The sequence below is a fragment of the Neopelma chrysocephalum genome, unplaced genomic scaffold (genome assembly GCF_003984885.1).
Source record: "Neopelma chrysocephalum unplaced genomic scaffold, ASM398488v2 Primary Assembly neopelma1_25, whole genome shotgun sequence".
Classification (NCBI taxonomy): Eukaryota; Metazoa; Chordata; class Aves; order Passeriformes; family Pipridae; genus Neopelma; species Neopelma chrysocephalum.
In genome coordinates this window covers 36,375,136-36,402,446 of record NW_020897694.1, presented here as the reverse complement: position 1 = coordinate 36,402,446, position 27,311 = coordinate 36,375,136, and the positions used below count along the sequence as shown (strand labels likewise).

Here is a 27,311-nt window from a genome sequence, read left to right as displayed (position 1 = left end):
ATGTACTCAGGACCCTTGTTGGAAAGGACTTGAGATACTTCTAGGCTCTGGAGACAAATAGCATCTTCTCCTACACTGATTAACTGAACTAGTTTGCACAGCATCTTCAGGGCTCTTTTAACACTAGCTCAGCTGTGTGTTTCCCATTGCATATTTAAGAGATTGGGCACAGTGGGAGAAGAACGCTTTCCTGTTAGGCACAAGGGCAACGTTTCTCATGGTTACAAACCAGCTTAGAGTATAATGAATTCCCAGGTGCTTGAGCATTAGCACTTGCTACCATAATTGCCAGATTTAGGAGCTGGGCTTGAAGACTATTTCAGCCAACAACTCCATGCACAATCATTTAAACTGTGTCTCCCAAAAGGAGCAGTGTCAAGGGACTTGGAGAAAACATTTTTGACTCATTAAATGTTGGAAAGTAACATTGCTGGTTTATGTTTATATATACATATGCATGTTAAGAAAGAAGGGGAGAGAGATCACACAGGGTAATCTCAATTGTACAATACCAGATTTGTGCAACCACAAAGAAAGAACCAGAGGGAGATTTTAAAAATGCTTGAAAGTAGTTTGTATGTGCTACCCTGCAGACATTCCTATAGCTGCAGTACTCACTTGAGATGTGAAACATCAGAACTTTTTTCTTAAATAAAAATGAAGTAATCTACTTTCTCCACCTGATTTACTGCAAAACAGTGGTCAGCTGACTGATAATGGAAGGTGGCTAAGGTCTGTCTACCACTTTCAAAGCAGAGGCTATAAATTTCAGCCTCCCGTTCTCTGTGCAGCCTGCCAGTTTTCACATAACTTGTCAGGACTTTGTATCTTCAGAATTTCTCCTCCTCATTAAACTTGGCCAAAGTTGACCATCAGATCCAAAAGTTATTTGGTAAAAGACAGGACAGACTCAGTATCACCAAGAAGCCTCATTTCCTTAGAAAGTCAAGATAAAAATATGGAATGTTGTAGCAAAAACAGGAGGAGCCCACTGGCAGGTGTGGTTTATGAAACTACAGTTAAACACCGTCAAGAAAGATTACATTTCAAGCAGATATATCCTCTTTAACATAAACAGAGAATTAATTCCCCTGACTTTGATCCTAATGCCCAAGCCAGATTTTAAAGTGCACCTCTGAAAGACAGTAGTTCATACTGGACCTGAGATCTTTTGCTTGCCTATGCAGGCAGGAGGAATACACCATAGAGCCAAATTTGGCCTGGAAACTTGTTAAAATGAAGGCACAATGCTCTGTCACAATTCTCGTTGGTTTTACTTTGCCCAAACTGGCAAGAGCACACACACTTTTAACACTGTACTGACAAGGTTGCCTTGTTGTCTTTCAGCAGACAATATGTCTGATTCACTGGGGGTAAATTGAGCTGTGCTGTGTGTCTGACAGAAATGATATAAAATGCAGCCCCATACTTTTTGCTATTATCTGCACACAAAACATTTCTGTCTCCCATCAGAACTCGAATCTCCTCAGACAGCTCAGACAAACAGAGCTCAGCAGTGTGGAAGGCAAATCGGGCAGATCGAGGCCACCTGCACAAATGCTCCCCTCAGCTTGGAAGAAATGCTCCATCACTAGAATTTGCACAGGCTACTATTGCTCAAATGCATGTCAGTGCAGGTATGACCGGTAGGTAAAATATCATGACTGTGAAAGCATCTGCACACTATCCACACTGAGCCTTCAACCACTGTTAGTCTTAGGGTCCAGATTTCCCTGACATACATAGATGTTAGCAGTTATTCATATACATATGAAATCACGCTGTCATTAGTGACTTCTCTGTCAATGCTAACAGCAGGTCTTCGGATGACCGCAGGTAACCAAGCCTAAGGACTGAAGAAAAACAGGCACAGGATTAGAGCTAAATGCATGAGTATTGGCCTGATAAACACCTGGACTGATAAACAGTGCCTAAGGGTGGTAACAGATGTCAATAAGTTCACCTAAATGACTTATCCTTTCCTTCTGAATGTGTCCATGCAGTTGCACCATCAGACCAAAGGAAAGAAATTTTTAAAGAAAAAGTCCAGACTTGTCCAAAGAGTTCAAGACTTGCAGAGAAATCTTCTTAATACACAATCCTGCCCTTCTGCCAATGGAAGTCAGCTGTAGCCATTTCCATTATGCCCCAGTATTAAACATGAGCTCTCACATACTGACAAGCAGCAACAGGTCTCAGTGCCACAGCTGAGGAGTATATCCTGAGCATCATCTGTTGTGCTACAGCAGAGTGTTATCTGGTTCTCTTTCATTCAGGTAGGCAAAATTTTAAAGCTGTCTTCCTAAAACTAGGAGATTCTTCTACGCTCCAAACTACAGCAAAGTTCCCTTTAAGTGGTCATAAATTCAGGTTGTGTTATCTAAACTACATTACAATTTACAGAGTACTGGCAAAACATTTTCTTCTAGACAGGACAAATACCTTGCAAATCAGATGACATAAACAAACCGAGGAGGGGAAGGCAGAGGCAATACAGCTTTCTTTACACTTTCTCAGTACAGTGTTCCACAATCAACCTTGAGTATGAAGCCATCTCCTAGCCTCAGTGGAAAAGCCACGCAAGAGGAATCCCATTAAGTAAGCACCATTAAGCCTTCACAGCCAAAGTTCTTTTGCCTTTGACAGATAATACATGCTGGTGAAGTACCAATGGTGCCCTCGAGGATCTTCATGGCAAAAGGAAAATATCCGTTTCCTCCAGCCTTGAAATAGTCAGGTTTCAAAACAAGCACGTTAGAATATATAGAGCAGTATACCTGCAAGGACGATAGGCTGTGCATGCAAACAGTCTTCCACTCAGGTGGAAATCTTGCATAAGGAGAAAACATATGTTGAAAAAAGCAGACAGAGAAACAAGCGTGCACGTATGAATGTTTTACATCCATTTTCTTCTCTCCCCTTTGCCCATTTTTCCCCCACACAGTATCAGTGCAAAGTTGCTCTTCACTGGGACAGAGCAATGCAGAGCCTTAGTGCTTGACATCAGTTCTCTCCAGCAGTATAATTTCCCCGCCTTCTTGATAACAGCCACAGCTTTCTGCCCTGACCTCAAACCGCCTGTGAAGCTCTCTATTCAACCTCCTCTTTGCAACTCCATCAAACTTGACATCCTCCCTTTTCCAAATAACCTTCTGTAGCCCAGCAGTCTTGCTAACCACCTAAGTACTCAGATGAGGAGAGTGGAAGTTTGCCCTTTATCCAAACTGGTGCCAGCACTGCTCCAGAAAATTTCTTGGATCATGTCCAAAAATTGCAGATCTGACTCAAGCCAGGTGTTAAATGTATTTGCCATGCTGGGAGATAAAGTCACTGTTCCTTGTATGGCTGTAAGAACTAAAGGCTCTTTAGAGTTAAATGTTGTTCTACTCTGTTATGACTATAAGCTGGCAAGCTAAGTACTGCCCAGCCACCCAAGGACAGGTGTGTTGTGATGTGTCTGGCACCCCCTGCAAAGCCCTTTGCACCACATCACCCTGAAGACAGACAGGACTACCCCCGGCTGAGCCAAACGGGGGGGAGGTCTCACAGAAAAACATGCAGCACAGAGCTGCAGGAGAGCCTGGTCCCACACAGATATCAGCCAGCATTACAGTCCCTGACAGCACCCAGGGCTGAACCTCACAGCATCAGGTCAGTGGTAAAGCAGGGGAAAGAACTGTGCCAAGCTCCTGGGCAATGGCATGCAGCAGAGGTAGGTGAGGGATCTCAGTTGAGGAGGGAAACTGTCAATTATACAACTGCTCTGCAGCTCAAAAAAGGCTGCCCTACCATCTGCAAGGCTATCGTAGCTCTTTTGACCTGCTCCCAAACCAGATGTTACAGCTCAAATGACCACTCTGTCCAGCTCTGTTTTCCTCTTGTGATAAGTAAAATGAATAATTTGTTCATCAAATAAATTCTTAATTAATAAAGGTTGTGATGAATTAGAAATAAGAATGAGTTAATTGAGAGAGTTAAGCTTATTGTTTAAGCTAATATTCCAGTGGTTCAACAGTTGCAGGATTTGTCAGGTACCCTGTTGTTTCATAATGCCTGTTCTCAGCATGTTTGCAGGGAGCAAAAGTTATGAAAGATTAACTCCAAAGTTAATGAAAAAAGGAGTCCACAGCCACTTTTGGGAAAAGCCCCAACATGGCCGATCATGAAGATAGGAGCAGCCGTCGTCTTCCCTCAGCAACAAGACTAAAAAGCCCGTGGGAGGGAAATCCAATAGTGGGAAAGCCCACGAACTGAGAACCAGTGTGGATGAGGCCCGTGAACTGAGAACCAGTGTGGATGAAGCCCGCGAAGCAGGGACCAAAACACAACCGAACCCACGAAATGAGAACCAATAATGAACTGACATGACAGAGGGAGGTGGTTACAAAGGGTATAAAGGAGGGGCTTTCAACCGTTGTAGGCGTGGACCGTGACAAGGCAGTGGTCCTTCCGGTCACCCAGCGCGCTGATTTGCTTATTTGCCATTTTCAATAAATCCTTTATTGTTTTCCAAATTTTATCTGAGTCATTTGACTATATCACTCTGAACTGTAATAGATAGTTCCCAGCAGCCTTTTTCTTTTTTTTTAATTTTTTACCTAATCCCTAGAAGAGGTCAGAGGTTAATCAGCTTCAGGACAGACTGGACAGCAGGGCTATCCACATCATAAATACCTTTCCTATTTATTCCTTTTCCACAGAATGATTCTTTGTTTTGCCAGGTAACTGTTTAACCCAAGACTACAAAATGTTGTACAGACTAGTAGTAAGCAACCTCACATTTGAGGGACAAGCAAGCAGGGTGCCAGTATTCCTCATGGAACAATCAGGCTTTTTAGATCCCTTATCCATTTTCTCAATTCATATTAAGAAGTGACTCATAAGAAGAAGTAACATGGCAAAGGCTTTAAGCAACTCTACTGACTTCAGGTTTGCTTTGGCTGACTTCACAGTAAGTACAGCCATGGACCAATATAAGTACTTTCTTTATCAGGCAGCTGCACTAAGCCAGGTAAAGCAGTGCATTCATATCTCTGCACTAAAAGGATGGCCCATATTCAGCTTCTCCAGACTGGCTTGACCCAGTTCTGTTGCACAGGACCACAAGGATCTGCATTTCCCAAACTTCTAGAGTGAGCCATCAACTTTTTATTTTTTTCCCTCTAAACAGATCAAAATCCATGGATTGTCTTTCAGTCTTCATGGGGAATAAAAGAACATAGATAATAGTTAGGGCAAACTTTTGGTGTTTATTATTTTGTTTTCCCCTCATTTTGTCTGCCAGTTTGTGTGGGAATATACACATATTTTTATCTATCTGTGGTTCTTCTGCAGACTCCTTCTGGGATGTCCTATGGACAGCTCATCCACAAGATTGCAGTTTGTAACACCATGTAGGCTATAAGATAGAGACTCACAAGAATCAAAGGGACTTGCCTATTGCAACAGAAATAAGCAGTCAGCAGAGTCAGGAAGATGGCAATGAGTAATTCAGGTAACCTTTCCTGTTCTAGGTATGGAGATGTGCCATATTTCTCTGCAGGCCTGGAGGTTTTGGTCTGAGGTTGTTAATTTTTCTGCAGAGGACGTACAGAAACAGCAAGACAGGCAAGCACTAAAAGCAACCCAGCTTCTTTCACAAATCAGCAGGATACAGTATTCAGTTGTTTACTTAGCATAAGTTTACACAGACTAGACTGGACAAGTCATGAAACACTGGGCACAAGAGCTGAGAAATGCTGCTATTAAAAAGGCACGCAGAAAACTTTCCCAAGGGATGCCAAGTGTGTGTGGGAAGAGGTAGGAGGAAGAAGCAGCAGCATCAGGGGTTATAACAAACAGAGGAGAAGCAATTGTGTTTCTCCCTCAAAATCAGTTACTAAAGCTTTCAAAGAGAAAAGCATTGCTGGAAGCGGAACACAGGAGTGACACTGGAAACAACCATGCAGCTGCAAGGAAAGCTTCAAAAGGAGTTAAGCAGAGTCAAGCTTTAGGGTATAATGCAAGTTAACAGCTTGAGTGCAGGCAGATTTGCCAAGTAAGCTTTGCTAAGGTTTTAAATGTTATTTACTTCACAAGAAAACCGATTCTTTAACTGAATAGTGACTACCAAATGTTAAGAGTCATGGAAACCCAACAGTGAGTGAGTGGAAGGGGTCAACACAGACTGATCACTGCCTTCTCCAATACAATGTCACAAAAGGAACAGAGACCCTACAATAAAACGATTAATGACAGACTACAGGAATCTCTCAAATAATGCCTCCCCACAACACATGTGCAGCATGAAATTCATCCTACATGTGTACGTTTTCTAAAATGATTTTTAAAGTGCATATACAATGATAGTTCATATTGTTCCCCTTTTACGGTCACTGGGCTCATTCCAACAAGGAATTAGAATAGCTTTCCATTGATGAAGACTGGTGGGTTTTTTGGTTTTATTTGTTCTACACTCTAGTGAAATTTTTTCGGCCTACATGCGCTGTAGCTTCGCCCTCAGAAAGTGAAAATAGGACCTACATATGCACCATTCTGTACTAAAACTTACAGATCTTTAGGTCTTACAGATCCCTTAAGTGCTCGCTTTAGTGCTGTAGAAGTAAAGATCTGTAAAGATTCATACAGTCTTCTACGTCTTTTCTTAATTTGTTTAGAAAGGAGGAAAATAGAAGAGGCAGGAAAGTTTTATGCACATCAACACCTCTCCAACATTTAAGGCAGCAGTACTAACTAGTCATAATATATTCAAAGACCAAACTGATAGCTTCAGCCCACCTCCTCTTTTCTCATGATTGCCACTATCCTTTTCAAAATTAAAATTTAAAGAGAAAACCACAAGAAAAGATGAGAAGGACGAAGAGCATTTCCACAGTGCCATGTATAATACAGAGGTATAATGTTTCTTCCAATATCTCTAGTCAGAGATTATACTACCTCATTTTCTTCATGCCAACAAAAACTTTTAAAGGAAAGCCTTTACTCTGAGTTTGACAACGCACCTGTTTGGGTGTTAAAAACTTTACAGCCCAGAACTCATGTAACTTCACTGATCCTGAGCAATGTGTGAATTGCAGAATCATGGCCTTGAAAACTGAAAATTTGGGGTGTGCCCACAGAGCATGTGAACACATTAGGTTCTAATTTGTTAAGCATTTGGCAAAGCAAGCACTGGATCAGAGGTATCCCAGAAGAAAGTCTTGTGTCTGTTCTCAACTCAGGTTAGTCAAAATAATCAGATATCCCTCACAGTACTGCTTGAATTTATGCAGAAAGGCATAACACTGCCAATAAAATATGCACATAGGTACAAATCACCTACAGCTTCAAGCAGCCACTCATTGGAAAAATCACAATTTCAGTTTTGTGAAAGTTTCCACTGAAGCTTCTTTCTCCATGGGCATGGACACTGTTCGTATTACCATTAGCAGTTCATCTAACTATAGCTCTTAGAGCAGGCAGAGAAGGTGAATTTGAGGCTGCGGTTTCTTCAGCGTTTCTTCTGGGACAGAGCTAAGGGTGGCAGTCACTGTCTTCTCTGTCCCCACGTTCTCTCCTCCCACTGTCCCTGTAAGTTATGGTGAGCTAGAACCAGGATGGAGCTCCATTGTTTGCCAGAAAAGGAGTTGTTCATGAACCATCCCATGAGAAACTGAAGCCATGTCTTGAGGATATGGCTGTATCTGGTAGAAATGTCAGTTTGAGCTACTGCCCCTTCTCCCTGATGGCCAGCAGCAGCTCTTTTCTGGTCTCATGACACTTCCTTCATAGAAATCACACAACAGTTGGTAACATTATGTGCTAATCAGTGATCAATGAACCAATCCAGTTTATAAATAAACCAGAGGAAGGAGAGAAGCGAGGGTATTTTTAAACTGGAACTGTAGCCTGTTCACTGTACCAGGTCACCATCTGGCCCCCAGGCAGTTGTGTTGGCAAAAGTGTTGGGAAACAGGCAAGGAACCAGCAAGCAAGACTGGACAGGAACATCCTATGGCCACATCTGCCACTGAGAAAATGATCCATGCAACGGTATCACCTATGCCTGGTGTTACAAAGTGGAGCTGATTTAGCATGACTTGGAAGAATTTACACATTTTTAGCCCCTGCAGGCTCATTACTTCGAAGCAAAACACATGAGGCTCCACTAGTAGGAAAGACGATGATTTTTTAAGCTGCATGGAACTAACATCTCCAAACTCTTCCCTCTGACTGCCCTTCATCCCCTAAAAAAGCATTGTGCTTTTGAGAGACCGTGCCAATATACAACTTGCTTTTCAAAACCAGATGAAAATTACAGAAAGTTTCAAAACTTAAGCCATGTCCTGCAACATGAGTATAGCCATACCATAGACAGCATTTTTCAATTGTTTTCCTTTTGCTGTGCAACCTCTACATTACAACTGTTTGTGATTAATACATGATATTAAAAACAGAAAGAGTGTGCTTTAGAGCCAATCTTAATATTATGGAAGAATCCTTTGTCATGCATAGTCCAGCAAGCTGCCCTGTGTAAAACCACTGCACAAACGGAAACATTTGCTGTGCAAAGAATATTCACTGTGTGTCAACACACCTTCATTTTTCTCTGTTTTCTCTGCTTGTTAACTGCAGCAAAAAAAGCATTGCCTCCTCATGAAGGCAGACTTTGACAAACTTCAGCTGAAAATTGATCTTTATCAGGCCATCTTACAAAGCAAGAATATCTAGCTCTTGGCAGACACAACACCTTAAGTTAGAGAGCAGCAGTCACACTGCCCATCGATCACTAAGAGATTCAGAGATAAGACTGAAGTCCTATCAGTTGACCTAACCCTGCATTCTTGTTTTCTTCCTCTCCTGCCTATTTACCTGTTACACCCTACCACTCATGAGGACCTTGTGTCCAAGGCCACTTTTACTTGTTGCACCTATATACTCACTAAATTACAAAATATTTTGCAGCAATACACTTACAGGAGTTTTGCTTAATATAACCAGCCTTGCCAAAGACCCCTTGCTCTGTATAATGCACATGCATTAACAAAATTTTCACCCGAATACCTACGTAAGATTGAGGAGTTCAGAAGAATAAGGCAGTTTGAAAAGGTACAACATCTCTACAGAAGAGCAGTATCAGTCAAGCATTGCACATGGGAGGCTCTCATTCGATTTTAAATCTGAAGCTGTGTTAATTAATGGATGTAACTCTATACAACACAATTGGAATCAATAGGGAGAAACCCATGCTTTTCTTGATCTGTTTTTATGACTTAAATTGATTGCTTTTTGAACAGCATAAACTGCAAGACACCTAAGGATTCAAATATAGGCACATATTTTTTATTTCTTTGGCTGGGTTCATTTCCCTTCTTTCCCATCTAAAACTCCACAGTAAATCCCTGTGGGTCAGTTACTACTACTACTTTACATTGCTGAATTCTGCTAGCAATCTGCTCATCAGTCCTGCATCATTCCTGCAGATGTTTCTGCTTTCAGGCTTCTTGGAACTTTATTGGACCCATTCCTTTGAATAAACATATACCCTTTGTAAGCTGCAAATGTACCAGGGAGAACACTGTCCTCTGTGTCAAGCAGCCTCCTTACCTTCTTTTTCAGTAAAAGCAAGATGATACATTTATGAGAAAAAAAGTGAGAAATACGATTTTTTTCCCCCTCTTCTAAGAAATTTCTGAAAATGGAGTGCTGTGTGCACTCATATGCCCTGGCACTGGCCAAAGCAATTTGTGAAGGCCAGAGGCTCCAGCACACAGAAATCTTGTAAAGGGCAGATGGGTTTGAGAGGTCAGGTCGTGCAAGCAGAGAGCAAACATTCACATGCAAAAACCATGCCCTTCAATAGAAATGTGAGGTAAGCCATATACCATCTCTCAAATATTATATTTTACTCATACTGCTAATAAAGCAGAAGGTTCCTCTACTCACCTCAGTAACGTCCATGACTTTGATGGCCGCCAGCTGACCCGTTTTGACATGTCGACCCTGAATAAGAGAGAGAGAACTGTCAACACCAGCATCTCACCCATCCCTTCAAGCATACACAGAGCAGAACATTTGGACAAGAGTTCCAGTCACTGGATTTTCCCCAAATGTGCTAGACCCTTCTTATATGTCCTAGGAAAAAACAACAAATACTTTGGATGGCTAAAAAAAAAAATTCTTTTTAAAATGTTCTTATACAAATTTTAGAACCTATTTCTTTTTCTCCACATTAAAATGATTATTATCATGTACAGACAGATGACATTCACAGCTTCCCTTCTGTTTACTTTAGCAAAGCTTGTAGTCATTAATGATAGTCTATTAACATGTCAGAATAGATAAACTCCATGTGTTGTATATTTTATTTCTATGGACCAGTGCCTGGTACCTGGGTGACATATTACTAGATAAATGCAAGCATGCTTAGGGGATTAGCCCATGCTTAGGGCTTAGGACATTTCTCCTTGTTTTGGTCTTCACTAGTAAAAAAATGTGAGGTTTTCACAAGTGATGCATCAGATCTGCAAGAGGTCTCTTCACTTGTCTCACAATAGCTAGACAAGAACAAGATGTCATCTCTCTTCAGCTACTCCATGATAAGGATAGTTTCTCAATACAGCTGGAGCCGAGTTAATAGATCCCAGCTTCTGCAGCAGGGAGCTCCTACCCTTCCTTCCTCTGCCTCCTGTCACATACTTCTCCCAGGAGCACTGAGCTCCTTCTGGCACTCATTGTATCATACGATAAACTGATTGAGATCACTAAAATGGCAGAAAGTTAACATAGTTAAGAAACTGCAGGGTGGGGCAGGGCATTGCAGTCCAGGAAATTAAACTGGTTTGTTCTGCAGTTGGAACAGAGACAGCTGGCAGGATGCAAATCGCAGGGCTGGGAGGCAGGCGGCACAACAGGCCCCTCCAGCACTACAGCCCACTCCAGGTGGGCTGCAATTCACCTCAGCTGACTTCTAAAAAAAAACTTTTTCTCTCCTCTGTATGTTTACATGAAGTGGGGACACATCAATTAGCTGGTTTGTACTTTTTTTCCTAAGGAGGCATTTAGAAATTGTCCCTATATTGGTATTTTCCAGCTCTCCATTTAACACCCAACAGCCAAACAGCCCAGTCTCCCAATAACTTTCCCAAGCACCATCCCCAAAAGGTCTTGTCTGCATCAGTCAAGCTCTCCAGCAAGAGGTACGCCCACTACATTTCATCACTTTATCACAAGTAATGATAAAAACATAACAAAACATTTCACTAAAGTGATAGTTCCTTTATTCTTCTCCTCACCTGTTTCTAAGTTTCCTAGGCAGAAAACTATATGTAGCATCCACTATAGCTGACGGACATCAACAGTGCATTTTTTTCCTGGACTAACTTATTAATCTCGTTATAGATTCTTTCAAGATGGACACCCCAGAATGGAAGCACCCCAAACCACTAGTCTCTTTGGTGAAATCTTGACCCCTTCACATCTTATGGTGCCCTCCATGGAGGTAATGGCCAGGCATTGCTGGTGCATTCAAAAGGATGAAATGCTGCAGAATTGGCTGCCTTGGCTTTCTTTCACAACTCTTTTTGTGCTGCGCTCTCCCCTTACTAACCAATCCACATGCTTCCTATAAATACATTACTGTTCTCAGGCTTTTGCTTGCTCTGTAAACTCTCTTTACTGCAGGCATTTCTTTTTACAGCTTGGTCTCAAGCTGGTTTCAATTTTGAAACAAAGTTAGGGTCATAACATGTGTGCAGTAGCCAAGACTGACCTTACCTTGACCTTATTACTTCTTGAACCAAAGCCTTTCAGCAAGCCCAGGAGATTTCCAGCTCCAATTTCCCACCCTGGACCTCTGCCTAATGACAGAAGCTTGTGATCTTCTCCTCAAAATTTACCATCCCACAAGGAAGGAGGGGAAAATGGTTTACACCAAGGCAGAAAAATTACTACTCTCAGCTCTGACCCTATTTTCCACAGGTCCGTTGAAGGAACTTGAAGGCCCAAGGACGTGGGATGATCAGTTTGAGATATAAAAAGAATACGCTAAAGATAAGAGAGTTACAAGGACATCTCAGAGGAAAAAAAGCTCACAACACTAAGGATTTCTGAAGAAAGAAACTTCTTTAAAAAACAGTGAAATGCAGTTCACCATTCACTCTGCAGCAGAGCGGAGATGCTAAAATGGTGGCAGAATATACTCAAGCAGAAAATGTGGCACACAGAAGGGCGAAGTAGCAAGACATCCATAAGATGCCACATATTTTATTGAATTTTTGCTCTATTTGTCTTTTCAAATCTACAAACTACTGGTGGGCTTGCTATTTCCAGAGAGACACCTGAAATTTCCCAGGGCTTAGCTTCACAGCTTTTCTCAAGTCAATGTTCCTCCCTGTGAGAATGGCCCACTCAGGATGACTAATGTGCATCAGCCCAACCATCCTTCCCCAGCAGCTTCACGGGATCCTGATGGTGCTTCCACAAATGTCCCTACGAAAACCTGGGCCAGCTACAGCAGAGCACAGCAATTGCTCATGTTTCGCTTTGCTTCTTCTGGGATGGGAAAAGCTTCTACATAACGCTCCTAAGGGACTGAAAGCAAGTGAACTGCAGTGTGGGAAGTGTGGGCTGCTCAGTATCCCAGGCCAAATTTAAACCATGGTCACTTCAAAATATTGTTTAAAATTACTCCAAATACCCTTCTCATAATGTATGGAGCACTCATATTCTAAGCATCTACAACATGGGGGGGACAGGCCTGCATGACATTAATTTATATGAGAGAAGCAAAAGGATATTTTGAAGACACATTCTTTTCATTAAAAATATTTTCAGAGGAAGGGAAAAAGCAAACATCACAAGCACAGCATATAAGCATAGCCGAGTTTTTGGTTTTTTGTTTATCTGCTTAACAGCTCTGTTCAAGAACAGACTTGTCAAACTATTAGCATGCTTGTATAATTTTGTTCATAATATGAAATGGCTAAGCATTCCCATTTTGGAAACCAATCTTCAGATTTTCATAGCCAGCTTTTGCTTTGGAAAAAATTTTCTGCATTAAAAAGAGTAATAATTAAATTGCAAAGTGATTGAACATGAAGAAAGAACTGCAGAAATCATAGATGGGAGAAACCCTCTGAACTCAATCTCCTGGGATTAAAATTTATTCAAATCCAACTCACAGGACACTTCATAAATGCTGTAAACATTAAGGTTCCATACAGACACCATATCTCAGCAACACCATTCCATTGAGAAAACACTTTTCATGCAGAATGAGGCCCCTGCTTTAGTGCAGTGTGGACTCATGGCATCATGGGATCTCCCATCCTCATGGCACGGCAGAGGTTCTTTCAGCTTTGTTTCTCCAGGTGCATTGTTGTCAATTACCATCTGGATATCTAAAAAGCTCTGCAAGACTGCAAAACGCAATCCATGGTAACTGAAAACAGCAGTTTCTTAAAATACTGCTAGATGCCAAATATCAGAGGCTGGGGATCACAAGATAATTGTCCCATGGCCAGAATGTTAAGTATGGATATAAAATATGCAATGGAGACAGCAGCAACCAAGACACATCTTGCTAAGCATAAGATGACTGTCTCCAGAGCCAAAGGACTGAGGAAGCTGCAGAGGTTTCACTGCATAGTAGTAGCACCAGATAGAAAAGGCTACATCATGCTGGGAGTGAGTTTGCCTCTTACCACGTTTCAGCATGGGGGCCACAAGAAAACATCAGCACTGTAAGCTCATCCCCAGAGAAATGAGTTCACCAATACATTCCCTTCATTTAGACCACGTTAAGATTTTATTGATCAAAATTTCCAAACTACTTGTCATTTCTTATGCATTCTTCCCACCTTTCTTTCCCTCATTTCATGGTTCTATTCATATTAAAGAACTTGGTTATCCTCCCAAGGAAGAAGTATAAGAATATTTCTAAGACTGCTACTTGCACCATTGCATTTTTAAATGGAGTCAATAGAGTTGAGACTGTCGGCCCTAAATTTTGTCCTGTTTCTTCTTGTGCAGATGACACAAAGTTCATTTACATAAGGTTACAGCTTTTCTCATGAACACAGCAACATTGCAGCATTTAACTGGATCTTCAACTGAATCCACTACTTAAGCATACCCCATATGTCTGATAGCAATATGCTGTTTATTTCTCATCTCAGCGGGCTTTATACATGTTGCAAGGCAGAGGGGACAAGGGGAATCCTTGGTAAACTGCCAAGATCTGCAGAACATTATAAATTTCAAGCCTACCCACACTCTCCGAGTCAGTTAATACACCTACTTCTTGCCTCTTTCTTCCTTGGCACACATTATTACTGTAAAATTTTTGTTCTGGAAAGGTTCAAAGGCAAGTGCTGTTATGTGCTGTTTTTCATGGTGCTTTTTTTTTCTTGTGCCTTAATGTTATCAAAGAACTATGCAAATGAAATGCAAAAGGAATCCTATCAGCTCATTTACTTCCAACCCCTCTTAATTATGCAAGATATGTATTTCACAGTAATGCAATTCTCCTACTAACACAGTTTCAGGCCTGTGTAATAACACGCCTCTGGGAGACTGTTCCTGTAAGCTTGGTCCCCAGCTAAATGGCACAGAAGCAGAATAGGGGGCAACATTACACATTAAGGAAGGAAAGCAGCATATGTGACTATGACTTGGAGGCTTGGATTATCCTGTACACTGTACACCATTAAGTCTTTGGAAAACTTCTCTAAGATCCCAGCATTCTACAATGACAGTTGTAGAAAGAAGAGCAACTGATCTGGAAAAAAAAAATCTACTAATTCAGTTTCAATTGCCACAATGCACAGAGAAGCAGCAGACCAGATTTAGACATGCTATCGAGTGAAAACTCACCACAGTACCATCTCTTAGTAGTGCTGTTCAATGCCCCCATGCTAAACAACTTTCCAATTTGCTTCTCATTCAGTTGACTCTCAACTCCTACCAGCCTGAGGCAACAAGCCATGAAGCAACACTCTGCTTACGTTGCACACAGCAGCGCAATAAACGATAACTTATTATTCCAAGTCATGTTTACCATGAGCTCTTTTTGTCACTCGCCAACACAGAAAGTTGCAGACCAACCAACTTTGCATTATAAAAACTTGGACTCTACATGACGCTTCTTTCCACTCCCCAAAAAGATCAGGTCTACTCTGTGAAAAGCAATGGAAGTAGTGCTTGTGGAGGAAACAGAACACATTCTGACAGGCAAAAAGACACAATGGCACAAAGTGAAAGCAACCTCCCCAGTCAAAACCAAATAATTAAGTATAAAGTATTCTTAAGCAAAAAGTCTACCAAAATAATGCTGTTCCTACTGATACAGCATTCTGTAGGCTCCAGCGATGGAGATAAATTCATAAAAAAGATTTAATGTTTACACGGCATGAAGACTACTTCTAGAATAAAAATGAGCAAACAACCCCAGTACAAAAGCCTGGGAAATCACTGCAGAAACACATGACAAAAAATCATCCTGTTAGATGATTTCTAAATCCAAACCAACCAGAGCAATTAAAGACTTGCACTGTTTTAAGTCAAAGACAGGACAGGGCTCTGAGTTTTCCCTCTGTCTAACTCTTGACATCAAATGCCTGGAAGCAAAACAGAAAACAACATACTCTCTATCCTGCTTTAGCTATCCACAGGCTCACTTGCTGTCTGTGAAGACATAATAATGGTAATTTACTCATGCATAGTATTGCATTCTTTGAAATAATGCACAGAAAAATGCACAGTTATTATCAGTCTTGTTCTTCCAGGGACAGAGTGAAAAGATGTTACACCTGCTAGGAAGAAAAAAGATAGTTCTATGCACTGATTTTTCATTTTGATTGCTAGTTTTGTGGTAGCTTTCCCACTCTGAAAGATGCTGGATATACATTATCAGAGGCATTTCCTTTTCCCAAACGGCTCATTGCCCAAACAGGAGAAAGGAAAGGAAAAAAAAAAAGGATGGTGGGAAAACTGTGGCAGCAAGCAATAATCTAACTTTCCCAGGATCACAACAGGTCAACGGCAGAGCTCAGCTAGAAGGCATCTCTGCTGACTCCCAGCACCCTGCCCAGCAGTCCATCTTGCCCCACTGATCAGCAGGAGACTGTTTTGTCTGATGGGAGAGGACAGAAAGAGAATTGCAACGGCAGACAGTTCTCTTCACATTCACCTGGAAAACAACACCAGTTTCCCACAGGACCTTAGAAAGATTTGCCTAAGTGAGACCTGACGATTATGCCTACTACAGTTCATAGCTGCTGAGACATCTGATTGGGAAACAGATTAAAAAAGATAGCAAAAGAAGGGGATGTTGCAGGGGAAAGGGAGGGTAATAAGTCCAGCAGCTGTGCAGTTTAAGACTATGGCTGGCCCTTTGTCACCCAGTCATACCAATCTCAGTCCATTCAGCCAACTGGGATTCCTCAAGACTACACATTTCCTGGCTCAAATGGCACAAAACACTCCCTTATCAAGTGGAGCCTACAGATTTCTCTCCTTTTTATTCTTCACAAATACTGAGCAGGAAAGGTTGACAAACTAGGGCCTGCTAGCAACACGGGCAGCAAGGCTGCAATGCATTTTTCCACAAGGCCTCAACTTCAGGCCACTGAAAACTTTTTGAAAGAGATGTTGTGCTGAGTGCTGCCCCTCTGCCAGACACCCCAGTCATCAGCCGTGTGCTGGATCAAGCTTTGCTGCTCTGTAGGTGGCCACCCAGAGCTTCCTGCCCCAGATTAGATGCTGCTTCTAAAGGGACACTTGAGCTAACTGGCTTGAGACCCCAGCCTGGAAAATACTATCTTCAAGAGCCATCTTTGAAGTCACCATCCCATTCTTCCAATCACCACCATGGTATGCCCAGATTTAGGGACCTTTACTAAAAGCACCATCAGTTGTTTTCTCTTTATAATAGAGTCTGCACTTTCAGTCCTCTGCAAAAAGAGAAGGACCTTACTAATCTTTGCATTTTTTTTATGTTTTTAAACTTGCCTTGGTAATTTAGCTGGCACAGTACTAAAAGGCACCAAAAAACCTCCCAAATTAAAACAAAAGAAAATAATTAAACCACAGTAGAGGCATACCTCCCACATGGACACGGCTGGCTCAGAGAACATTTGGCTTCCTTTAGGAAACATCAACTAAAATCGGCTGTGTCTGGCCCTCATTCAAACCACTTCTTCACCCTACTTTAATGGTTTTACCAGTCACTAAATCCACCCCTCCTAACACCAATTTGTCTCTTCGGACGCCTGCAATGATATCTTTCATACAGAACAATTTCTTTCTGGCAACTATAATTAAAAATGAGCCAGATGGAGAACACCAAGAGAAGAATTTAGACCAAAATGATAAATCATCTACTTCTAGATACAAAATTACATGTTCTACAGATACAGAGGCACTTCCATCACCAAACACTTTCTGCTGTATATCGGCCACTGTCTGAAGGAGCAGCAGGCACAGTTCGGTGGCATGGCCAATAACACGGCCTGTCACAGGGGTAATGTTTATCAGGTTGAAGGGGACCACCACAGATCACCAGAGCAAGCCCTGTACTTGCCACGTGGCATCACAACCATGGCTCCCTACATGGGTGGAAGGGGGCTTTGAAACAATGCAGGTGCTTCTGCAGCTGAGAGAGACAGCAGATAAAGGGCAGAGTCTCACCATTGCTTCTCCAGAGTGACATCAAAATAAGCCTATATAAAAAAAGCCTCGGGCTGCTCCTCTTTTGTTTGACTGGTTTTTAAATGGATTCATATCGACATTTAACTCATCACCCTGGACATGCAAAGCTGAGCTTTCTGACTGAAAGCAGCAATTGACACCCTGTGACCAAGGCCCTCTGCATATCCAGGCAACTCTGCACCTATTTCACTCCACTGACCACCAAGAAGCTGCTGAGAAACCACCTCAGTGCTGGGCACACTCCTGAAAGAGGAGGCAAGATGCCCCCGACAAATTTATGTATTTAGGCATAGAGTACACAGAAGTGCCACAAAGTCATACTTTTCTTTGTGGGGGAAAAAAAATAAAACCTAGTTAGTCCTTGTCCCTCCATGCACCACCACTGTTATAAGCAGCCTGCACTCTCCTGGGGGCATTGTCAGAAGTTGTACAGAACGAAAACCAAGTTCACACGCACCCTACCACCCTTGTTGCATTTGGTCTACTGACAAAAAAGAGCAGCTCTGCGAAATGGGTGACAGCCATCACCAGGCAAAGAGATGTCAGTGTGCCTCACTGGGCAGCATCCAGCAGTCACAGACAGCACGTGTCCAGCTATGCTGCTTCAGAGCCTGGCTGCCTGAGGCACCATCCTGAACTGTCCACCATCCTCCTGGAGAGCAGCAAGCAGGGTAATAAATAGAAATCAACTTTTTCTTGAATTTAAAGTTAGCTAAATGGAAGGTATAAAACCTCATTGTAAATGCAAAAGACATAGTAGGAGGGGAAGGGAAAAGGAGGAACAATTGGCTTTGCTGCTTTTTATTTCCCTTTTTAGTATGTTTTTAGATTTGCTGCTGTTGATACAGTCCACTGGACACGGAGGAGCACAACACACACAATGCCATGCTCAGCTGTCCCCATCAGGAAAGTCCCAACTTTTGTCTAGGTGCACCAGAAGATGCTAACACACTCCATGGGGAAGATCTGCTAGTATTGGACAGATTAATATTAATGAGGGGCAAGAGGAAGGAGAACCTTTTCCATGAATACCATCCCAGTAGAACAACACAGCTGAGCAGAGCAGGGAAGTCAGGCTGTGTAACAAGTTTTATTTCAACATGGTTAAAATTAAAGATTTCATATTGACAGCCTTTAAAAAATTCCAGAACATTAGCATTACAGAAGAAAAGTTAGTGAACTCTTAAATATACATTTATTTATTTATTTATTTTTAAAAATAAGTTCCAGTCCAACTGTCAATACTCCTCCAATGCTAAACCACACAACAAAGATGGGCTGGAACTGTGTGGTTTTGAGCTTTTTGCTTTTCCTACTCAGGGGAGACACTGACTGCTATCAGGAGTTGGACTTCAGTGATCCTTGTGGGTCTCTTGCAACTCAGGATATTCTGTTCTTCTATTCTATTATCTTTCCTTGAGCTATTACAAACATCATCAGTGCCACTTCCAGTTAATCACATCTTCTCATTACTATGGACTAAGAAGTCATAATTTACCTGGCAGGAACTGCTGAAATTAAAATACATTTTCTAGAGCAACCAGGTATGCTGCAGGAGTACTACAAGAGGAAGCATTCTTAAAAAGAATGGGGATCATGTTTTATACTGTAACCCCATACATAAGAACGAATTCAGAAATATTTTACCAAGTTGCTTGCGAAATGCAAAACACACATTTAGCCTAAAGTTGTATGTATTTTAGTTAAATGAGGACTTGTACCAGGAGACTATTTCCAGAATTTTTATCTTCTGATAACCTGCCAAGTACATTTGTGATTCTAAAGGGGAAAAAAAAAATCCAAACCACCTCGTCCTTGAGAAACTGGCTGGTGGCCAGCGAGTGATCTGTAAACAGCTTTGTGTCCACACAAACTATTTTCAAATACTCAGGCAGTATTTTCAGACCTCAAACTATTTCTGCGTTATCAGTATCAGAGTTTGACTCAAAAAACCAACCCTGTACTAACAACCTTTTCTGTACCAGACTCAGTAACAACAAAACCCCAATCTCAGAGGATGCAGAGCCATTCATTTCTTTATTTATTTATCAAAAGAAAGACCAAAATGAACGCAAATTCCTGTCAGTTGCTACCTGGATAGTATTTAATATGCATTCCCAAAGCATGTGGCAAATATGTTTATTATGTGAAAGAGCCACATGACAGAAAAGCCATTATGCAACACATTCAGCTCACAGGTTAATCCACGGAAAAGAACAGCATTAAGGAAATGGAGCCTGCACATTTCTCCAGTAATGACTTTTTACCGAGTACTCAAGAACACACCAAGTGCCTCACAAAAACTAGTCAAAACACGTTCACCACTCTTGAATAACATACTACAGGCTTTCACAGATCAAGTTGTGGCAAACAAAAATGGAAGAAATTCCTTGGGAGAACTTGCAAAGCAAGGCCACAGTGCTGCTCCCACTGCAGCCAGTCTTTTCCTGCTCTGCTGTGCACTCAGGGTACAAATAAAACACAGATTAAACAAAAGTTATTTTGGTGCAAACGGGTTTGTGAGATTTCTTTCCACAGGAGGAGTCAGCAGATCAATACCTGGCTGCGAGTCTGGTGTCGCCCCCAGCAGAATTTTAGGGCTTTTGATCAGTCATCCTACATGACAGCAGTCCTGCTGGCAAGAGACAGGTATACCTGTCTCAAAGTGGCAAAAGGATCTTTGCACAGCAGTTAACAGGGCTCATTGAAAGTGCTTTGAACTAGTTTTGAAGGGGGAAAGGGATAAAACCAGGATCGCTAGAGATACCCTGAGAGAAGCATGCCAGTGTTTGAGGGACAGTGCGCTACCAAGGTCCTTCAGTCTGCTGTCTCAATAGAGGTTGGGGATGGAGATTTATGTAGCAGCAAAGACACGATGGGTTATTGGTGTGTTAGAAACCACAAAAGCATCCAAGAATGGTTATACAGGAATTCAGGCTTCTTCCCCCAAAAAGGTGACGGAATCAATAAACCACCTGAAGTTAATTTACCCCGACACACAAAGCATGGGCAACAGAGAAGTCATTGTGCAGTAGGAAAACTATTATATAATTGCCATCACAGAAACATGGTGGGATAACACTGGATGTTAGGGAGTGTTTTGAGTGTCTAGAGCTTAATGATGGTGATGACAGGGTAGAGTGTTTATGGGTAAGAATTAGAGGGAAGGCCAAGGTAGATATCCTGGTGGAAATCTGTTACAGACCACCCAACCAGGATGGAGAGGCACATGAAATATTCTATATGCAGCTGGGAGCAGTTTCATGATCACTGGCCCTTGTTCTCATGAGGGACTTAAACTTACCAGATACCTACTAGAAATACAACACAGCAGAGAGGAAACAGTCCAGGTGGGTCTTGGAGTGTGTGGAAGATTATAACTTCCTGACGCAGATGGTCAACTGGGGACAACTAGTGAAAGTGCCCCACTAGAACTGCAGATTGTGAACTGCGAAGGACTGCTGGGTGATGTGATGGTTGGAGGTCTCTTGAGCAAAACAATCACAAAATGATAAGAGTTTTCTATTCTTGGAGAAAGGAGAGGAAAGCAGAACTGCCACCTTGGTCTTTTTAGGAGCCTGGTTGACTAAGACCATTGGAAGGCAGTCCGGAGGGGCAGAGGCTTCCAGGAAGCCTGAACATTCTACAAGAAGGAAATCTTAAAGGCACAGGAGCAGTCTGTACCCATATGCTGAAAGACAAGGTGGCAGGGAAGAAGACCAGCCTGGCTGAACAGAGAGCTTTGATTGGAACTCAGGAAAAAAAGCAGAGGTTTTGACCTTTGGAAGAAGGGGCAGGCAACACAGCAGTGTGCCCAGGTGGCCAAGAAGGCCAATGGCATCCTAGCTTGTATCAGAAACAGTGTGGCCAGCAGGACCAGGGCAGCACTGGTGAGGCCACACGTTGAATCCTGTGTTCAGTTTTGGAATCCTCACAACAAAACAGACATTGAGGTGCTGGAGCATGTCCAGAGAAGGGTAATGGAGCTGGTGAAAGATCTGGAGCACAAGTCTTATGAGGAACAGATGAGGGAGCTGGGGTTGTTTAGCCTGGGGAAAAAGGCTCAGGGGAGATCTTAGTGTTCTCTACAAATACCTGAAAGGAGGATGTCACAAGGTAGTCGTCAGTCCCCTCTCCCAAATAAATAAGTGACAGGACTAGAGTAAATAGACTCAAGTTGTGCCAAGAGAGGTTTAGACTGGGTATTAAGAAACTTTCTTTACAAAAGGGGTGGTCAGGCATTGGAAAAGGCAGCCCAAGGAAGTGGTGGAATTACTACCTGTGGAGGTATTCAAAAGACATGTATGTAGATGTGGCACTTGGGGACTTGCTTTAGTGGTGGACTTGGCAGTGCTGGGTCAACAGCTGGACTTGATCTTAAAGGTCTTTTTCAACTTAAACAATTCTATGATTCTACGATTTTAGTCCCCAGCACACACCCCTTCTGTAGCTGTAGATAGGATATACACTGCAGAACTTTTTGACACTACACAAAAGTATTATGTAGCTCGTGATGCAACATCAGCCATTCCTGTAGACCACAAGTCACTGCTCTGGACCACAATTGCCACTAGATATAATATAAAAACTACTAGTCAGAAAGGCCAAGCGTTTGGTTGTAAATCATTGTGCAAACTGGAACAAATAGGACAACTTATTGTTGCCCCAGACTGCAAAAGAAGAGTGAGAATCAAAATTCAGCTAAGGAGGATGACTCATACATTTCGTAGCTGATCATAGCTGGGGAGCTTATTCGACCATCACTTTAACCATGCAATCTCTAATACTGCACCACTTCCCAAGTGGCAAAGGGAAAGGAAGAAGGGAGTGGTGGGTATCTCAACCCCAAACACTACCCCACAACAAGGGCAACAAGGTTGTCCCTCTGGTGCTGCAAGCATCCTGGCAGCCACACTCACATAAAGGGGAGAGGCAGTGGGGACACAAGTGCCTTGACAGGGTTCCATCTCACTGAGGGGAGATGTACAACATAAAGGAAGCAGAAAATGGGCCAGCCCTGCTGATGACTACAGCAGGCTGACCATATCCTGGCCCACCAGCTCATCTCCCCTAAATACAGATATGGAGATGAGAGCCAGTAAACAGTTTGGACTGATGTCCCAGCCCCTGGCAAACAAAAAAAATACTTCTCCAGCAATCATCCAGCCCTGACTCAGGAGCGCCTTACACACCCAAAGTTTCCATCCTCAGCTGGCTGTTTTCCAAAGAGACAGTCATGAAAGATCCCATGTATCTGCCGATACTCTGGTGTCTCCAAGAGCAGAGGCAGCTGACTGTCAGGGATGCACCCAGACACATCTGGATCACAGCGCAGGTAGAGCCAGCACACGGCCTCCTGCAGCGTGGGGCTTTGCAAAATAACCAGTCACCTCAGCTACTGCAGCTCAGAGGCTGACCAGATGGGGAACAGCCCAGAATCCTCCAGTAAGTTTTTGGTTAGGGATTCACAAGTGAAAACACTTTAATCACACTCAGAATTTAAACTTAAAAATTTTTAATCCTACAAACACATATATATATACATAGTGCTGTAGCCAAATTTAATCTCTAACTGTTACTTTCTACCACTTCCAATCTTACTAAAAGAAATGGAGAGGGGGACTGGAAATAATTTATTTATTTAAAGTAGAAGCCTTCCACTCGCTTTAAGGTATTTGCTCGGTCACACTTTCCTAGGATGTACAGAAAGCTACCTACAGAGGAAAGTCTGAGCAACACTGCCTCAAAAGCTACCCACTATTTACATAAATCACCACCTGAATCTGGAAAATAGTCACGTTAATCACAATCAGGTACTTTGACCAAACACTAAAGCCATGACCTAAATACATTATGTGGTACGGTGGTGCAGAACAGCACCTTAATTCCTAGAATTAAGCAATCTTCCAATTAAGTGTCATGTACTGAAAACAAAATTAAATTATCTGTGATGCTGCCCTACTACTTCTACTCCCTTCTCCCATCAGGGAAAGACAACAAGGTCCTTTCCACCAGTCTGAATGCTGTATCACCAGCAGGACTGGATTTCCAAGATGTGGGGGAGGGGTCTACACACCCCAGATGTGCCTGTCCCAAATTACAGCTCTCTGAGGACAGCTAAAACAAAGTAACTATTTTTTAAAATTGTACTAAAACTGGATTTCCAAAAGTTCCAATGCTTTTAAAGTTTGCCTTATAAATTTACAGTCACTTGTCTAATTACAGAAAGAGCATTACAGTTTATTATAATCATGTGTCTGCATTGAAAACATGAAGATAGAAAGCTGGAATAGATTGCTCAATTATATAGTGCATAGCTATTGCAACTGCTGTCAAAGTAGAATTCATAACAAGTCCAAGGGCTTGTCTTTCAAAACACAAGCACGAGCAATACTTAACACTTAAACATTTTCACCGAACCAATGGATCACCAGGAGAAGCATATGCAAGACAAAATTTAACTGAAGTGTTGTCAAATATGGACCATGACTGAAGACACACACATGCACAGATGTATATTTATGCCAAGTGTGGGGCAGCCCCACCAAACACATAGCTGAACTAAGGGCTGACCATGGCACAATGCTCTAAACCTGAGCTTCAACAACTGATTCACCACCCACATCGCCAACTCTGAGTGAGAAGACCCTGATAAAAGTCAGAATCCCATCCTACCCACCAGCCCAGTAGATGAGGGTGCTTCACCACCCAGGGAAACTACCCACATTCAGAAACTACAGGGCACAAAGGGAAGGAAGGTTGGAGGCAGCCACCAAAGCACAGCTCTGGCAGCCCCATCTCTAGCAAAGTTGTTAAATTCTGGCTGGAATGCTGCTGGCCTGTCACTGCAGGTGAAAAACACAGACAAAGTGACACACATACACCCCAAAACACATTTTCCATCAGCACTCACCTTTGCCTGACTCTGTCTATGGGAGGGAGGCAGGCTCCTACAACTGGCTCTTTCCAAGGGAAAGCTGGTGGCTCTCTGACCCTCCCAAAGGCACCAAGGGGGCACCCGCTGCAACTACACACAGCCTGATAGAGGGCAATCAGGTCCTCACAGATACACAGGTGTGTCCCAAAGGTCTTATTCTACCTAGATCAGGGCCTGAAAGGCTATTTTAGTCAAAAACAAGTAAAACAAACAGGGTTCTTGTGCTCTCTCCCTGTCTAGCTACAGCACATCTCAGACTGAGATGCCCGGAAAGGAAATACACAAAACAAAGCTCAAAGCCACCAATTAATTTCCACCTGAAACATCAAGAAAACCCCCAAAGCTTAACTTGATATTATGCTGGGCTTGAGTTCAAATAAACACAAGAATTCAAAGCTGGAAGCATGTAAGATGCCCATACAGCGGAAGGAAGGGAAGGAGCTTGTACCTTCCACCAGCAGAAAACTACAGGGGCTTCCTTTTCTGATTTTTGCCACAAACTCTAAGTGCAACCAAGAAAGAGGCAAAGAGGTAGAATCATCCGAGATCCAAAAAAAAAATTAAAACTAAGGAATGTAACATCCAAGTTTCTGCAGGGAGCACAGAGCACGGGTTCCTCAGTATGCAGCCAAATGGCTGGGGCAGAGAAAATAAACAGATGCAAGTTACTGGCAAATGTCAGCACTCCATTTCAAAAAAACTAGCAAATGCTTGATTTTACTTTAATGGATTTTGACGACTCTGCTTTTTATTTTCATTTTTACTATCACTTCAGTAGCTTAAAAAGCATCTTCTATACACATTTAAAAACTGATAACTCACAGCTTCCATTTAGTCTGCTCATTAGTTTAGGAATTTCAGGAGACAGTATTCCAGAGAAAAAGGAAAAAAAAATAGAAGAAAACCAACATTTCTCCACTATCTGAATAAATCTGTAGCTAAAAGAGATCTACCTAATTATAATGTTTGCCATTCACATTTATAGTTAGCTTTGAAATCAGTGGGTGAAATTCAACAAGAAGTTGCAAGCAAGAAAAAGCAAACATCTAGTTTACTGCTGCATGAAAGTCTTCAAGAACCATCCTTGGCTTCAGTACAAGCAATTGAAAATTAATAGAAAAACCTACTTCTGTGAATTTGAACTATATCACTCCAGCTTTCCAGTCTTCACTTCAGGCAGAAATTCATTTGGTTTACTTTTAAGACTCCTGTGAATGTGTTGCACACTCAGTGATAAGTACACACTTATTGATAACAAGTTTTAACTCTGTCTTGAGATAGAAATCATTCAAAGCATAGGCAAGCCTGTGCCAATATATTCCAAGCAAACAAACTAGAAGATACATTATATGCTTAAATCAAGACTGATTCTTTCAAGGAAATCCACTTAGAAAGGAGATCTTCAGGCTACGTTTCTCTAGGCTGCCTATGGAAGAGACCTGAGAGAAAGAGTGGGTCAAAAACACAGCAGAGAGGACAGATGAGCCCCAGGGAGGAAACCAAGGCAGAAGTCTGCATGTCCAGCTTGGTGCAGCCACCTTGGGGAACCACACCATGCTACTGTGCTTTGGGAGAGCCCTGAGAAATAGAAGGTAACAACTGCAAACAAACAAAAGCTTGTTAGTTTGGTGGATGGGTCAATGGCAAGAGAGTTGAAGATTATAGCATGTAGGTACAAGTACAGCCTTATCTTTCATCTCTTCCTCCACATCAGATCTTCAGCACTCCCAGCCATGATGACTCCATTCATCTCAGTAAACAGGATCTCAAAAGAGAATACCTAATAAATTCAAGTATTGCTAGGATTTAATTTTCCCCTAGCTTGTGAATGATTAGCAAAGCCTTTCTTTCTTTAATCAAGATTACCTGATACTGGATGGCATGTGACACTCACAGGTAGGCCCAGGCAAGAGTGCTGAGCAATCAAAAATCAACTAGGGGAGGGGAGGGTGGCAACACTCAACGGAGCTTCTTCCAGAACATCTCCGTTCACTTTAAACATCCAATCTCAGACAAAGAAATCTGTCTTATGGATGTACCATGACAAAAAGAGGTGGCAACCACTCCATAAAGCTGGAAGGAACAGTCAAAGAAAAAGCAGGGAGGAGATGGAGGTGGAAGAAAAAGGGAGTTGCTTCCAGGACCATTAGTCCTCACAAAGGATCCCTGCCTAGCCACTACTAGGAAGGACAAACCAACACAAGAGGACAGGCCATTACGACAGACAAGCCCAGAAAACAAGCCTGCACACAACAGATTATAAGGATGAGGAAATGCCAATATTCAGTAATCCCAGCTACCGCCATAACCTGCCAATGTGCTCTTTGCACAGAGGAGTCTCCCTTCAGACCATCAAAGTTCATTCCTAATGGGGAAGAAAACCATTGCCTAAACAGTGTTGGTGACTTATGTCAATACAAGATGAAGATAATTCGGTTCCTCAAATGCCGTTAATGAGAGTTAACAATGCTTCTCTCCACCACAGCTAGACAGAGACACTTCCAGGACTGGACTCTACTTGTCCTTCCCACCACTTTGGCCGTGACTAAAAGGTATTCATGAAAACACAGGTACTTCAAATACAGTGGGGTAAAAAAAAAAATGGCCTGATGCTCAAACCCAGGGAAAAAAGCAAATCTCTGTACTGTTTGTCTGCTGTAACACCTGAAATATGCAAGGTGCTTCT

At 42.2% G+C, this 27,311-nt stretch overlaps 1 protein-coding gene across 11 annotated transcripts in view; it reads right to left on the bottom strand.

The window, feature by feature from the left end:
- Positions 1-27,311, bottom strand: part of MAP4K4 (mitogen-activated protein kinase kinase kinase kinase 4) — a 166,848-nt gene that overhangs the window by 78,222 nt on the left and 61,315 nt on the right. For all 11 annotated transcript variants that reach the window (XM_027674936.1, XM_027674937.1, XM_027674942.1 and 8 more), the window contains exon 3: positions 9,925-9,981. In XM_027674936.1, coding sequence (XP_027530737.1) covers positions 9,925-9,981 — 57 coding nt within the window. The remainder of the gene's footprint in view (positions 1-9,924; positions 9,982-27,311) is intronic.